Source organism: Siphateles boraxobius, unplaced genomic scaffold (genome assembly GCF_051911475.1).
Source record: "Siphateles boraxobius isolate OS27281-9 unplaced genomic scaffold, OSU_SipBor_1 130, whole genome shotgun sequence".
NCBI classification, from domain to species: Eukaryota; Metazoa; Chordata; class Actinopteri; order Cypriniformes; family Leuciscidae; genus Siphateles; species Siphateles boraxobius.
Window position 1 is genome coordinate 24,275,001 of NW_027508734.1, and position 15,846 is coordinate 24,290,846.

The window sequence follows — 15,846 nt, forward strand, 5'->3', positions numbered from 1 at the left end:
AAAATGAGCATTAAAATTGAGCCAAAATAACTAAAAAATCAAGATATTTCTCATTTTAATTCACCATTTCAACAACTGTTTTTTTTTTTTGGGGGGGGGGTTTAAAAAAATGGATTCCCACTGTATTGAAATATCTGGATATTTAAGTGTGATACCTAGACGTCGGAAAGTCATGTAAATTAAGTCTTATAACTCAATGGGCATGTTATATTGATTATATATATTTTTCAGTTATGCCGTCTTTAAAATATTCTATCGAGTAGAAGTTGTGAGTAAATAGTATTTAAATAACGATATTATAAATGTATTCTAATTGTTTTCAATCATGAAAAAAAATGGAAAAAGTCATAGGTTTTAAGTCATATAAGTCAAATATAACCTTATTGCTTGTTGCTGTGGATAATGGGGGTAAAAATGAAATAGCCCTTCTTGGATTTCTGGTTTCAGACTAAATATGCAGATATATGTAATGCATGCAGTTTGTTTAGTGCTTGATAAACTGCATGTCTTATATTGAAGCAACGATACATTGCCAAATAATACTTTGTGATGTCCATCCAAATAAAAACAATAAATAGCTTCTTTGCTTTACTTTTAATTAAATTCAAATAATTTAGAATAATCACTTTTGATAAAGCTCATGTATAGCCGTACGCTCAGAAATAGGCTGTGGTGTTTCCCAAGTAATAGGCTGTGGTGTTTCCCAAGTAATTGTCTGTAGGAGTAACAGTGTCATTTAAATTGGGCAACAGGAAATGCCATGCTGCAGATAGGTCATCCCTAAGCCCTCAGGCTTCTATTTCTTACTCCGTTTATGTGAGGCTTGTGGTCAGCAGCACATACTGTTCAAATTTTAGCAAAGCCATAGGTCCGTCATTAGCATTCATTCTCTAACACCTATGCAGGCCCCTCTCCCTTGCACAGACACGTGAACATTACCCACAGGTCATGTTCATATTCAAATAAACATTTTATTTAATCACTTCAAGTGTTGTTTCAAACCTTGAAATGTACTACATTGTGCCAAAACAGGACCGCTGTGTTTATTTTTAAGTTGATGCCACCCTGCACACTCTTAACCCACTTAAATACCTCTAAAATCTCCTCTTGCGTGAGCTGGAGAGAGTTAAATATTTAAGCTGTAAATGGAAGAGGCACAGTGACTTCTGGAGCTAACTAAACTGTTGTTGGCTGATCTGCTACAAATCCCTGTGTCTCCATTCTGCAGGCTTCACAGTCATGGGGAAACGTGGAATTATCAGCGACATCCCAGGCCTGGAAAGGTCATGGAAATGAGTTATATTCATTTTAGAAATGTCAATTCCATAAAGATTTATCTTTTTGGTGCACTTAAAAGGAGTAGTGAACCCAAAAAATTCAGTGGGGGCAATTTTTGTGCAGTGGATATTAAATGGATGAAAAATGGTTGAAATATTCTTTCAAATATCTTTAAAGAATGAGGACGAATAAATGTTTTTTTTTGTCAAAAGGTGTGGGAACCCTGGAATCAAAGGCAAAATGTAAGCCTGTCTCTGACTTCTGCATGTCAGCTCCTCTTGTACAGACTTGTTGGCTCTCATATTGTGTGCTCTGAAAGAAAAGGTTATAATCTAAGTTTCATTGACATCTATTCCAAATGTCCTTTCCATTGAACTGACTTCCTCCTGAACTGACTCCACTGCAGCAGTTCAAATGGATATATTTACTTTTTTCAAGACTAATGTATAGTTACAATTGGATGAGAAAAATAATGTTTTTTTGGGGGGTTAAATTGAAATGTTATCCACCCCAGACTCTTACACCCCCACCTCCTCCATTGCTCTGAGCTGATTTTCTAAGCCTGGCTGGCAATTTGGTCCACCGGGATATGAGGGTGGTTTAGCCGGATCCGCAGGCATCCTTTTGGAGTCTGTTTATAAAATGTTTCTGTGTAGGGATACAATGCTGTACTGCGTGCAAGTACTCAATGTTCCAGAATCAGTTTTTATTTTTCCTTTCAGGCTAATCAGAAGCTAATGTGCCAATACATGTACTGTGGGTTACCTAAGTCTGCAAAACCCTGGAACATTTTTCCATGATACTGCAAATCCAATTTTAGCTCCCATCTCTTTTTCCCCCCTCTGTGCCCAAGTCATTTATGACCATTAAAGCTTGATCTCCCTCTCTCTCTGTGACATCTTTTCTTGCCTTGTGTTCCTCATCCAATTGATAGACTCTATCTAAAGCATCACACTCACCCCTGAAGCATTTCACATCCCTGTGTTGGCATCTCTCTGGGGACTCCTCATACCCTTGGTGACTCATTTAGATCACAAGCTTTCATACCTAGTGAAATTCTTCCATAATACTGGTGTCATGATATTTTTTGCGAGCCGGTGCTGGTGTCAAATCTGGATCAGGATTTGGCAGGAGTCCGGTGGATGTACTATGAGTCATTAGCCCAGGAAATCCTGCATCTGTATCTGTCAGAGTTTACATGTTTTTGTCCAACTGTACCAGGGATTCCCAAATTTTTTGTCAGCACTCTTTGACCTAATATATTTACCCTATTAGAGTTTAAGTTAATATTGAATTTAATATCGCATTCACATGCTAAGTTTTCTAATGTTGGTTCATGGTTATATGACATGCAAGTAAAATATTTCATCTTTTTTTTTTTTTTTTTTATATTTATTAATTTAAATAGAAAATTTAAAGTAATTGCTACCGTTTATCAAGTCACAAACCCAAGTTTTTCGAATCCCTGATCTATGAATATTTAATATTTCACAATATTATTTATTCGTTTCTTTGTTTGATTGTGTGTTGGTTGGTTGATTGACTTGAATATTTGACTTAAGATCATGTGAAACGATGTGAATTTTCAACTGTTAATATGCACTTGAGGGGAGATCTCCTAAATTGTGTCATGGAGCTACAATTTTCCTCCATCACGTCTTTGATGTGAGAAAACACATGCCCAAATGGTCAAAACAGTGTTTTTGCAGAAAGAGTCTTTCTATTATATGCAGATTTTGACTTTTGTGATACTTCAGAACATCCACCTCAGGCAAGCACATGTTTATGCAGATGTTGAGAGTTTATGTGCATATCATGCATTTACATTTAGACAGTATGGATACTCAGCAAGTATGTATAATTTACAGTTTTGTCGATATTTCAATGAACATTTATCTTTGTTTGTGAAAAATGAATTGTAGATGTAGCCTAGCTAGCAAAACGCCAAGATAAATGGTTAGATCGCCAGGGGAACTGCCTAAAGCTGAAGCAAGTCGCTTTGGATAAAATGTCTGCCAAATGCATAAATTAATGTAAATGTGAACTATAATGTTTGCATGCTAAGTAAAGCCTACAAACATAGAACCATTAAGCAAATCATTTCAAATTGAAAAGCATTTTTTCAAAGGTTCTCTAAACATTCAACAGAGTTTAAGCTTATCTTCAGTCAGTATAAGGATATTTGTGCCTTTTATTTCCACCCTCTCGCTTTGTAGGCACACTTGGCTGTTGTCACTAGTTCAGTAATGGGGTTAATCCTTATCACGTACAATGTATTGGCAGCAGTGACATAATTATTTCATGCTGTGGTGCTCTTGGCTCAACATTCACAGCAGCCCTTTGACCAAATAAGTTCTGTAAAATATAGGCTTTTTATTAGTAGAACATGTGCCGTGTTATTTTAAAGAGATGAGAACATTATGGACACAACGAAATATTTAGTGCCCTCCCAGACTATCCCTCTCTATATATACTAGTTAGTGGTTACACTCATGACCTTTCTTGTGTGATTTTATGTCTGCTCACACCTGGCGTCAGTTTTAAGTCATTAGCGTTTCATCCACTGGATTTAGGGCATGCACGTAGTTGCTCTTATAACAGAGGCCAAGATCCCTACTGCAATAAGTGAGGTTTGAAGTCACAGAAGGCAGTGAGTGATAAAGATCTGTTCATGTGAACTTAAGTGGACACAGATACCCAACAACAGCACAGTTCGTTGGCTGGTGGACAAAGAGGTCAATGCGCAAAATACTTATTTACAGAGCTCTACGCTTAATGCATGTTGAAAATGTGACCGTTGAATCAGCTGGCTAAAAGTATATAATTTAGCATGCCAGTCACCTTTTAATAATAGTAAACTTTCACAGTTTAGGGACCATTGTAATGGTCAGGGATCAGTAACTATTAAGCACTAAAGTTAATGAATTTAGGTTGTCCTGTAGCAGATGGCTCTTGTTGAACTAAGCATAATTTGCTTTTGTGGTCTCATTTACTGGTGCTGATGTCTTGAACATGGTCGTAGATTCTGGGAATAATTTAGATTACTCTTTTTGGCAATGTGCTCTGTGCATGTGTTTTATTGATGCAGATCAGAAAAGAGAAGGAGTGTTTTTCTAGTTTGACCTTATAAGGCTGTACAGGTTATGTCTTTTAAATGGACTGCAATCAGGTAACCAAAAGCTATTAAGGGTACGTTTATACGACATGAATGTGCTAAAAACGGAAAAGTTTTTTCTTTGTACAGATGACGACGTTATCAAAACGATCCCCGTTCACACGGATCTGTGAAAATGACTAAAAACGCTGCATTATGCATGTCAGACAAGTAGTTGGCTCTGTCACTTTGTAAAGTACTGTAAGACTACACGCACATACACATTCTTTTATTACAGTATTACTTTGTCTTCTGGGTAAAATCCATCTTCACAAAGCCAGAACCATTCACTGTTATCCCAATTTTAGAATGTTCTCCTCTGATATAAAGTCCCTTTTTAATTACTTATAAGAAAATGTCAAATCCTTTGAACACAAAGGCTTATATCGTGTTGATTTTGTGTCCGTATGCCCCCCCCCCCCCCAAACTAAACACGTAATACGCATGTGCATGTCACCGTTTTCACAGATACCCGTTTTTGTAGTTTACATGGAGATTAGGGTTTTGTTTTCAAAAACGTGCACTTTGAAACCCGTTTTCAAAAGTTAGCGTTTTCAGGCCACCAAAATGCTGTAGAGTAAATGAACGACCAAAGCGTATAAAAAAGTCTTCCGTTTTTAGTTGAAAACTGTGTTGTGTAAACAGCCCCTAAATGTCTAACCTACGACCTTATGTTGTGGCACTACTAAAAAGGGACTCTTACCTGGTCTTCACAGGCTCATTAAACTCTCCATTGGAAACCCTCACCCCTTTAATTTTTTTTGTCCATGTGTAATTCTTTTGTCCATATGGGCACGCAGCAGAAGTTTATTTGGTTAACTGCAGTCAGGATGGCATGTGTAAACCGGTCAAACATAGTTTCTGTACTGCCATTGTTTTGACCTGCAGTGTTAACCTTTGACCTGCCCTGGGATGGAAGACTTTTCAGATGTTCAGGTTTAGTTTACACTTCCACTGATATTAAAAACAGATTCTTCACGGCAACTAAGACTGAATATGTAGCATCTTTGTCTGTTGCTTTAAAAACATCCTGTTTGGATGCCTACATCACTTTCTATTCTTACCTTCTTATGGAATAGAGCAGTATAAGGAACCACCACTCACAACATATCGACTTTCAGAGGAGCAGGCCCTGAGAAAACATATGAATGGGGGTTAACTGAGGTAGAAGATTATTTCCATAGTCTTGCCAGACTGCCACTGAGAATAGCACTGGTGTGTTTGGCAAGAAATGCTGCAGAGGTTTGTCTTCATTCAAATGTCAAGCCTTCAGTAACCTGTTGGGAACATTTTGTTATGCTACATTTAGATTATTGAGGTTGATCTTCGTGTTTAACAAGTGCTTAACCTGATTTAAAAAGATAATTACTAGTATAGCAAAACTAGAATGATGAAGAAGGCCCTTCTGTGGAAGCCAATGTGGTCCATATGATGTATTTACATGAAGCACTCCCTTTCTGATTGCTTTCCTCTGATTGCCCAATCGAGGGAACCAAAACGTGCATGCTTGTTTAGTAGTGTGTTTGTAATATTGTGGTTTTATTTTTGAAAAATAAGTATCTTATGCTCACCGATGCTGCATTTGTTTTGATCAAAATACAGTAAAAAACAGTAATAGGCCTATTTACAAATGACTAATTTCTTTTTAAAAAAAATAAAAATGTAACCTATTCCTGTGATGGCAAAACCTTCAGTCTTCAGTGTCACATGATCCTTCAGAAGTCATTTCAGGGGTGGACTGGCCATCGGGCATACCGGGAACTTTCGCAGTGGGCTGACATGCTTTTTGGGTCGATACATCTCATAGTCAAATTAAAAAAATGTACAAAAATAAAAAAATACTTTTTTAGTCTGACCGGTCCATAAAACTACATTGGCGGCCCATTCGTTTAGTTATTTTTTTTTTTGCTTAATTGGTGGTGCTGGGATCTTTGTGCCGGTGTAATCATAGACAATAAAAGAAATGGACACAGCGACCCCCTTGATTTCAACGAAGAAACGTGAAGCCCAATTGACCTATGGCTAAGCCACGCCCCCAAACGCAATGAGCCAATCACAGTGTGCATAGCTAACCCTCGGACATTCTCTGCTTCCTCGTCCATTGAAATGCATTGCAGTTAGTCAGTTTTCATTCGTTTTTGTTTTTTCTTGTCATTTTAAGTTTAAAATGGTCAAACGGTGTGCATGGGGTACATGCAAGGTATCCTGAGAGGCTGGGCGACGGTGTGTGTTTTTTACCCTTTCCCAAGCCACATCTCAACCGAGATAAGTGTCTGGATTAAGTTATGTGGTAGACCACAACACCAACTAAACGGGGATAAATTTAACAAGGATGTCTGCATCTGTTCAAAGATAAGTCAACAACGTATTTGAACGTTATCTTTAACATCTCTAACGTAACGTTAGCCTAACATTAGAAAACGTTAACGTTAGCTTCTAGCTGCATTGTACATCATGTCACTTAGCTTCATTAACATATCTGTAAATAACCGAGATAACAAATGTTAGCAATATTGTGCTGAATGATTCATGTAAATATTGTAACACCAAACTAACGGAGTGGTACTCTTGGTAAAGATGGTCAAAAGCCTTGTCCTGGAAACGTATGCAACTTGTACATATTTAATTTGATAATTAACCATTTTGATGCAGAACATTTTAGACAACTTTCTACCAAAATATAATCTATATAATCTTTCTGTCTCAAAGTCATCAATTGCCTCCTGTGAAATGTCTCCTACTGTGACAGCTGCCATAGCGCTTGTCACCGAATGTTGACTGTTTGTTCGAGTGAGTGGAGGGGTCTTGGCTTAGCCATAGGTCAATTAGAAGCACTCACTTCCTGATGGCTGAGCGTACTGCGCAGGCTCAAACTGAGCTTGACGACGTAGATGTTATGTGAGCAACCTGTCTGACAGTTGTAAATCTTCTAGTAGCTGTGCCACATACCGAATTATTGCCAATTCCTCAAAAATGTTGAAATATTTTATCCTGTTGCTTTTACGGACTCTCTATCAATGGGCTTCTCCCTTGACTTTGTCCCCCCGATTGTCTCATAGACAGGAGGAGAAGCTCGCAGGCAATCTTATACTGTCTACACGGTAATTTCTCTACTGTGCGACAAGAGAGTCACGTGGTTATGATGCAATGTTAGCCTATTTTTACAAAAACGGCTTCTACGGAGCCATAACGTAAGATACAAAGTAATGGAGCCTTTTATACATTGTCGTGTTTCTTTAGAAATAAACAATGGACAAATTAAGTATTTGGACGTCCCAGATGTAAAGTTATTCACTGTCAAAGTGACGCCAAAATGAATGGGAGTCAATGGAATGCTAACAGCAGGTGGTTGTCTGCTACAATGGCGGCCCCAGGGAGGCTTCAGTTTCCAGCTGATGGATTACCCCCTTGGGTTTAATGCATTGGACAAAAAAGGTCAGCGTAGTTTTTTTTCTTCTCACAGACCGGCCCATGAAACGCGTAGATCAGCTTCCCATTTGTTATTTTCTTGATTGACACTGAGTTGGCCCAATCTGAGCGAGCGATCAGTGTGTATCTGTCAAAATTGTCAAAGATATGGAGAAGAAACGCAAGGAATGCTCAGAGCAATATCGTGGAAAAAAAAGAAACCGGCCCTTCAAGTGGCTGAGGAGGATAAGGAGAGAAATGAGAGTGTAGAGAACTGCGGTAAGCAGAACTAGGCTACTTTCAGAACGCGATTACGCATTTTACTAGAATTGTAATGAGACGCGTTTGTAAACCATGTTTTCCGCCAAAATAAAAGCTCTGCAGTTTCCGTCAAAATAAAAAATCATGTGTTTATCTCTTTCAAGTATAGAAATTAGTACAAAACTAATTATGAAATTTTATTTCATTTTTCAGTGCATTTGTTTTACAATATAGCCTATAGCTATTACTGTCATGGGATTAATATTATAACTATTAGGCTATTATAGTGTAATGTACACGACACTATATCACAGCTAAAAGAGTTTTGCTTTAACTTTTCACACAGAATATGTGTTGGAGCTCTTAATTTTGATATTTCAAAGTGCATTAGATTGATGAATTTAACATTTTAAAAGGCACACTTTTAAGACCAATGTTATGCCCCCGAACCCCCCTAGAGGGACAGAGGTCCACTTACCACAGAGTGGACCAGAGTGGACTGCATTTTACAATGAATTTTCATTGTAAAATATAGTAGGAAAAAATGAAAAACCCTTAGAAAATGTCAAAGTGCAACAAAGGAATCGTAATGCAAAGGTAGCTCAAAAGAAAAGTCTTTAATGTTTAACAACACAGGCGGATAGCCGATAATGCAGAACTGGAACTCAAAATAGGCTTTCCAGAGACAGCTTAACAGAAGATGCTTGATGGGAGAGAAAAACGAGGAGCAGACGAATCTCTCGGTCAGAAGGAACTAGTCCTAGTAGAAAGCAGGTCGAGCACAGTTGGTTAGTCGAGGCTCACCACAGCAGCTGACAGGACACAGGTACACAGGTAGCACTTTGACGAACACTGCTTCACAAGATAAAAACAAGGTGATAATAAGCTGACAAGAGAAGAGAGCAGAACGCAGAGCGTAACACACAATAATAATCCGACATAGACAGAGTAATCAGACAAGACTAGAAACAGGTGAAACTGCAAATCAGCGCAAGCGCTGATTGAGATGATCAACAGGTGATGAATGAGTGGAGGCATGTAAGAGTGTGTGTGCTGGTGTGTGTGAGTGGAATGAGTGTGTCAATGAGTGTGTGTAATAGTGTGAGAGAGAGAGAAGCAACCCAGATCCTGACAGAAAAGCCTTTTTTGCTTTTGCTTTCATCTAGCCTCGATTTACAGCTGATTGGACCATTATTGAGGATGTAATATTTAGGTGATGTGCAGCATTAGTGCTTTCAGTGTAGACACTGGCCCTGTCCCAAATGACACACTTATGCGCTTTCGGTCTTGTGGACTTACAATGGCTGCTGCGTGCGCATGTCCGTTAAGTCCATGAGACCGTAAGGTTTCCCAGGGTGCCGAGTCTGCCGACAGTCAAAGTGGCGTTATGTCATGAAAGTGCGGACTTGTAGAAAGATCATGAGTGTTTAGGGTGCCATTTGGGACAGGGCCACTGTGAATGCTGATCAGTTTATGTCATTGTCTTTGTAAATGTCTGATCCCACTGGCCTAAATTAGTAGTGCTCTGTGTTTTCAGGCCGTTGTTATGTCTGTTGTCTTCCCATGTGTCACTCTTCCTACGTTTCCGTTTCCTGCCCATAATGGCTTCCTGTGCTGAAACCCTCATACAATAGGCTTGACTCCTGGAGCACCCTTTGTCACAGTGCTGCAGGACTGCCTGACTAATACAACATGTCTGGAGGAATTCTTCCAATAATGCTGATCTCATATCTTTTACTCAGGGTAAACTGACAGGATGGCCTTTAACAATTGTTGTCTTGCTATGTTGGGCTGTATAGGTATCACTGTAATATCTTTATCCCAAAGCCCATGTCTAAATGTTCTTGAACTGATTCTGCTGTGTGAAGATCAGTTAAACTAAAGTTTAACGTTAGAGACATTGCAAATATCTTGTACTTGTCTTGAGTTGGGGCAGTACTGTAAATGCAGAAACAGAGAGAGAGGCCTTGTGAGAATAATCTCATTCAGTGTGACGTGAAGAATGTGCCAACTCAGTTTCTCTCAAGGATTCTGTGTCCTCCGTCATATTTGGTTTTGTCACTCACTTATCCTCAGACGAACCTAGAATGATCCATCCTTGAACCAATAGTGTACAAATTATAGATTACTGTTCATCTTGATTAAGAACCAGTTTGTGAACATTTTATATTTTTGCAATCAGGTTTTTTTTTTTGTATTTGTTGTCTAAAATGCAAGAAAAATGAGTGAAGTCCCTAAAAAATCTCCATGTGTTTTGGACTTCCCCTCAGTGATGTTTTATGATGTGATCTAATTGGTTTAACAGTAGCTGTTAGCTTTAGTCTCTGTTGGTTTATCCTGCATGTAAGAGCATCAGAGCAACACACAGATCCTTTGGTGGTTACATGTTTGTGTCATTTTATTTTCAGAATATCCCTGTTTTATATCTTTCATAATTTTTTGCCCATCTACCCTCACTTCTTTTCGTGTGTCATTCTTCATCTCTGTCATGAACACAACTGTGGGAATCTACTGTGATATTCAGCCTCATTGATGTACAGTTTTAGACTGGGAAGTTTATGGTACCACATTTGCTGACAGTGACATTTTTGGCAGATCTATTACCCTTTATAATAAGAGGTTGAAAATAATTTATTGAAAGGATATATGCTTGCATGTGAAGAATGTGCAAAGTATATATTTTTCTTAGTGAGATGTTGCGAGAATATGTGTGCCACAATCTCTCCATAAAGCCATGCTTTCTTCTCTTTTTTCTGTGTGTGTGTGGCATATGACTTCCTGGCTGCTTGTGACATCCATCCAAGCAGCAGCATAACATTTTCACGTGTTCTTCATAAATGCTATATGTAAGTGAACAGTTTGTGTTGTGTGAGCTGATGTGTGTTTTGGGAACCATCTGTAATGTCTGTGTTCTTTTGACACTGAACTGTGTGTGTGTGACGTTATCAGTAGCAAGCAGCTGTCAGCGATGGACTGAATCATTCTCCATGCTGTCATGGACTTTACCACTGAGCTCAGATGCCTGGCTCAACACACACACACACACACACACACACACACACACACACACACACACACACACACACACACACACACACCACAGTCTGTCTGTCTGTCCCCCTTTATTTGGCAATCTCTATATTTCACTCTCTCTCCTTTGCGGACTTGAGTGCACACACACATGTGTATATACACACATACACAGGGATAGTAACTACAACAAAACGCATCATAGTGACAGACTTTTGTTTTTTTGCGTTGTCAAAACAGATCCTCAAAATATTATTCAAAACCCATGCTTTTGCTAAAAGCCAGAAGCTCTTCATCTGACGTGCTTCATGACATTACATCAAAGGCTCAAGTGGCCAGTAAAATTTGATTCTCGTGGGACATTAACTGGGGCACAAAATGTACAAGTATTCACTGTTCATAACCGGTCTGTGAATCAAGATGGTATCAATGTTTTATAGAAACCACTTTTGGCTATACCAGACATCTGCCAAGTTGAGAGTTTTATACGTTTATATATTAATTTAAAGCTGCTTTACACAAAATAGAGCCTTAAGACACTGTTTGCTGAGTCTTGGACCCTTTGAACTGGGAATTTCAAAAGTTGCGCTGCTTTAGAAAACATTACAAAAACATGTTTACAAATGATGCTAATTTTCCAAATGATTAATTGGTGTAGATGGCGAATCAGTTTGGCAATTTATGAAAGGCTGTTTGTAGCATGCGTTGTTTGTGCATCACCTTGCGTTTGTTATAGAGGAAGATCATGTGTCTGCTGTGCCAGTTTCTTTCAGTTCTCACATGTTAACCAGCTGGATATAAAAACTCAAAAAATTGAATTCTGCCTTTTTGCTGGACGAGTTAACCCACATAACGAACTGCTTATGAAGCTGGTTGAAAAAATGTAGAAGGCAAAAGATGACAGCTTTTAAAGAAAATTAATTATAAAATAGTTTTTTTGATTTATTTTACATTCTATTTATGATATTTCACCCTTTTGATTACTATACTTTTGTGTGGAAATCTAAATTAAATGTGGAAAATAGTAATAATAAAGAATGAGTTGGCGTGTCAGGGAGTGAACAACAATTTTAAATGCTTATCAAGAAGGTGAAAGTTCAGAGTGTTTAATTGTTTGTTTTATTGAATGTCTTTTTTTGGGTCATGACTAACCTGTCAATCCAGTGCTATTTTTGTGAAAGGCATTTATATGACTAGAATGAGTGTTTACAGGCAGTCAGGGACACCACCTCTCATTTCCTCCTAAATTCCTCAATGATAAGCTAGTGAGAGAATTACTAAGATCGGATGCTTAATAATGCCTTGTTTTTATCAATGCAAATGATTTACTTGTATTTACCACCACAGACTAGATGAGTGAGGTAAGTGCCAGCTGTTGACACTAATGCCTCAGTCATACTGAGAATCTTTATTTCAGTAGGTAAATTACAAACAGTAGGTGGCCATTTTCATTGCTGATCCTCATCTTGATGAGGTGTGTGTTAAGGTGCTCTTTGAGAATGTGTCACTGCAATAACAATCTTTGCCTCTTATGTACAGGTTGTTGCCTTTGTTGATTGATTTATGACGTTATGACTCTCTCTCTCTCTCTCTCTCTCTCTCTCTCTCTCTCTCTCTCTCTCTCTCTCTCTCTCTCTCTCTCTCTCTCTCTCTCTCTCTCTCTCTCTCTCTTTATCTTTCTCTTTCTCTTTCTCTCTCTTTCATAGAGAAGTTGTATAACTCCCATGGACCCGAGCTCCGGCGGTCCTTGTTTTCTTTAAAGCAACTCTTCCAGGTGAGATCATGAAACTTAAAGTACACACAACGAGAGAAAAGGTTAAATGTTAATTAGTTGGATTAGGCTTGTAAGATGTTGCAGAAAGTGAGAGAAAGAATGAATAAAGAAGTTTACAGATTAAAAGAGTGAACTGAATAACTTGATATCTCATCCATATATATGTATTACAGTGTACTTTATGCGTGATCAGTTCCACATTTAGCTGAAGGTGTGAGAAAATTGAGCAGAAAATATAAATTTCTCATAGCAGGATGTTATGTATTATATTTAGACCATGTATGTATAATATACTAGGCCTATATTATAATATAATATAATTAGATGATTGACAGATAGAAATGACAGAAAGAGCTACTGTTTACAATGGAAGAATAATTTACCAGAAGCTTGCACTGCTAGCACTGATATTTTAGCAGAAATATGTAGTCGGTAGGCCTGCATCAAGTCCATTTGAAAAGTTTTAGAAAAATAAGAAGGAAGGTTAAATTATTCATGGATGACCGGTCCCTAGAAAATAACACGGATTTCCTTAAAGGGTAACTAAACCCCTGGTCAGAGCCTGGCTCATTTCAAATCATTCATGGATGACCGGTCCCTAGAAATAACACTGATTTCCTTAAAGGGTAACTAAACCCCTGGTCAGAGCCTGGCTCCACCCACTGGCAATATTTGGAAAAGTGGGCAGATCCCAGCGGAGGGGGGCGTGCACCTGAGACGCATCTCTTTGTATGGAACCTGCCTACGTCACCAACCACCCAAACATCCAATAGGAAAATTCAACTGCAGTAGCCACCGTTCAACCTGAAGAGGGCAGCACTCAGACGTGTTTAAACCATATACTGTAGAATTAAAACACTTTAAACCCAAATGTCAAAACATTTACTTGAATCAATGAACAGCATTTATGAAGCTCCATTCTTACAGATCATTAACTAAAAAAAGTTGTTTTACTGTTTAGTTACCCTTTAAAGGGGTCATGAAATGGACTTATATATATATATGTTATAATTTGTTCCTTGAGGTTCACTTTTAATGTTAATAAAGCTTTTGCACAAAAAACAAACCCAAACAAATATATATGCGGAAAAACAATTATTTTCTACCTTCATTCTGCCTCTGTCTGAAATTATCCATTTTTAGGACTTTACGGTTAGGCAGTAAACGGCCACTGTTATTGCTTGGCTAATGTCAATGCATAGGAAACCGTATCAAATCCCACTCGCTATTGCACGCGAGTAAGTGTTTTGGAAACATTATCCATATAAAACTGTCAATTACAGACAAAGCATTATGTCAGATCTAATACAGTTGGCTGCTTCATCTGTCAACAAAAGTTTATTTGCAAACTCTCCATTACACTGTGCCTCGTTTACAAACCAATCTGCGTTCAAATTCTATGAACAAACATATAATCCAACCGACACCATTAAAATAAACCACCCACTTGTTTCTGACGCTGGTATCCTTCTGAAGTCTGTAAAGAGACGCAAATTAACCATTTAAACTGGACGCGTCGACCAGCTCAACTGTGTGGAGCATGTCAGAAAGTGTAGAGAGAAACTGTAGACCGTGTCAGTGATTATAATTGGTTCTATTTGCTTTTGATGTGACGCTCACATCCAGTGTAGGCAAGTGTAAGCCATTAAGCGACTGAACACCAGTGGGCAGGGCCTATGGAGCGATAATGGAGCGATAATGTATTCATCGATGTCTTGCTTTTGAGGCAGTCATATTTAAAGTAGTGCTGTCAAACGATTAAAATATTTAATCGCGATTAATCGCATTAATGTCATAGTTAACTCGCGATTAATCGCACATTTTTATCTATTCTAAATTTCTCTTGATTTCTCTTTGTTCATTATTTTTTCTCATTTTAATGCTCTTATCAACATGAAAAAAGTGGATTGCTTTCTTTGTGCACATTTTTTTTTTATTGAAAACAACATAGGCAATACTGTGTTCAATTTCACACTAACATTCTCACTTGGAGCAAATAATTTCTTTGTAACACAATGTAACACTGTCCATCAATAAAAGGGTGAAAGAAATACTGACGAGGTACTGATATTGACGAGGGGGCGGAGAATTCGCATTAGGTGTGTGTGTGTGTGTGCTTGGCCATCATCAAGTGGTATTTCAGACTGGACGTGCTGCGATGATGATAGCTCAGTTCATAACGACAAAACACACATATCACTTTGGTCTAGTCAATGGAACCATTTGGCAACTTTTTAAAAGTAAACTTTCCACTCAGAATCTTATTGGCATCCATTTCGGCGTCTCGCGCTCGTCATCCACTCAAAACGTAACTTTAACCTATTTGGCCGGCTCGCAAGCCCAAACAAGTGTGTGTACGTGCGCGTGCCTGTTGTTTTGTTTCCGGTCTAGCTAGATCCACTTGCGCTTTGGTCGACGAAGCAACAAAACGTCCTCGCACGGTGCAAGCCCTTGAAATGAATTGGTTTCATAGCGCAGCGCCGCGCATGCCGCGTCCTGTTGCAAAAGCATGTGAAAAAAAACTACAAAGTTTGCTAGACCAAAAAGACCGTTAATCTCGCGATAAAAAAATTAATCGCGTTAAAATGGTTTTGCGTTAACGCCGTTAATAACGCGTTTAACTGACAGCCCTAATTTAAAGGTATAGCGGAGGATCTTTCCGAATTTTAGAGAAGACCCGCCCTCTCCAATTTTTTTTTAAAAATGCACATGCGCCTATTAAACGTGTTGAGTGACCGAGGACTCAAGACATGATATGCAATGGAGAAGTAGCTTGTTGCATTTGTGTAATAAATACTATGGTGAACACATTGTAATTATCGAAAATTGAACACACAAGGTTTTAGAATATTTCAGCGTGATACCATTTACCATTTTGTCATAAGGCTACTTTAGACAAATTGAGATGTTTACCGTGTCTACGCGGTGCTAACTTGTTCCA

The 15,846-nt window shown here is 38.4% G+C and overlaps 1 protein-coding gene across 14 annotated transcripts in view; it reads left to right on the plus strand.

Annotated features, from left to right (window-relative positions):
- Window positions 1-15,846, plus strand: part of fhod1 (formin homology 2 domain containing 1) — a 57,438-nt gene that overhangs the window by 16,550 nt on the left and 25,042 nt on the right. For all 14 annotated transcript variants that reach the window (XM_077228883.1, XM_077228878.1, XM_077228869.1 and 11 more), the window contains exon 4: window positions 12,838-12,905. In XM_077228883.1, coding sequence (XP_077084998.1) covers window positions 12,838-12,905 — 68 coding nt within the window. The remainder of the gene's footprint in view (window positions 1-12,837; window positions 12,906-15,846) is intronic.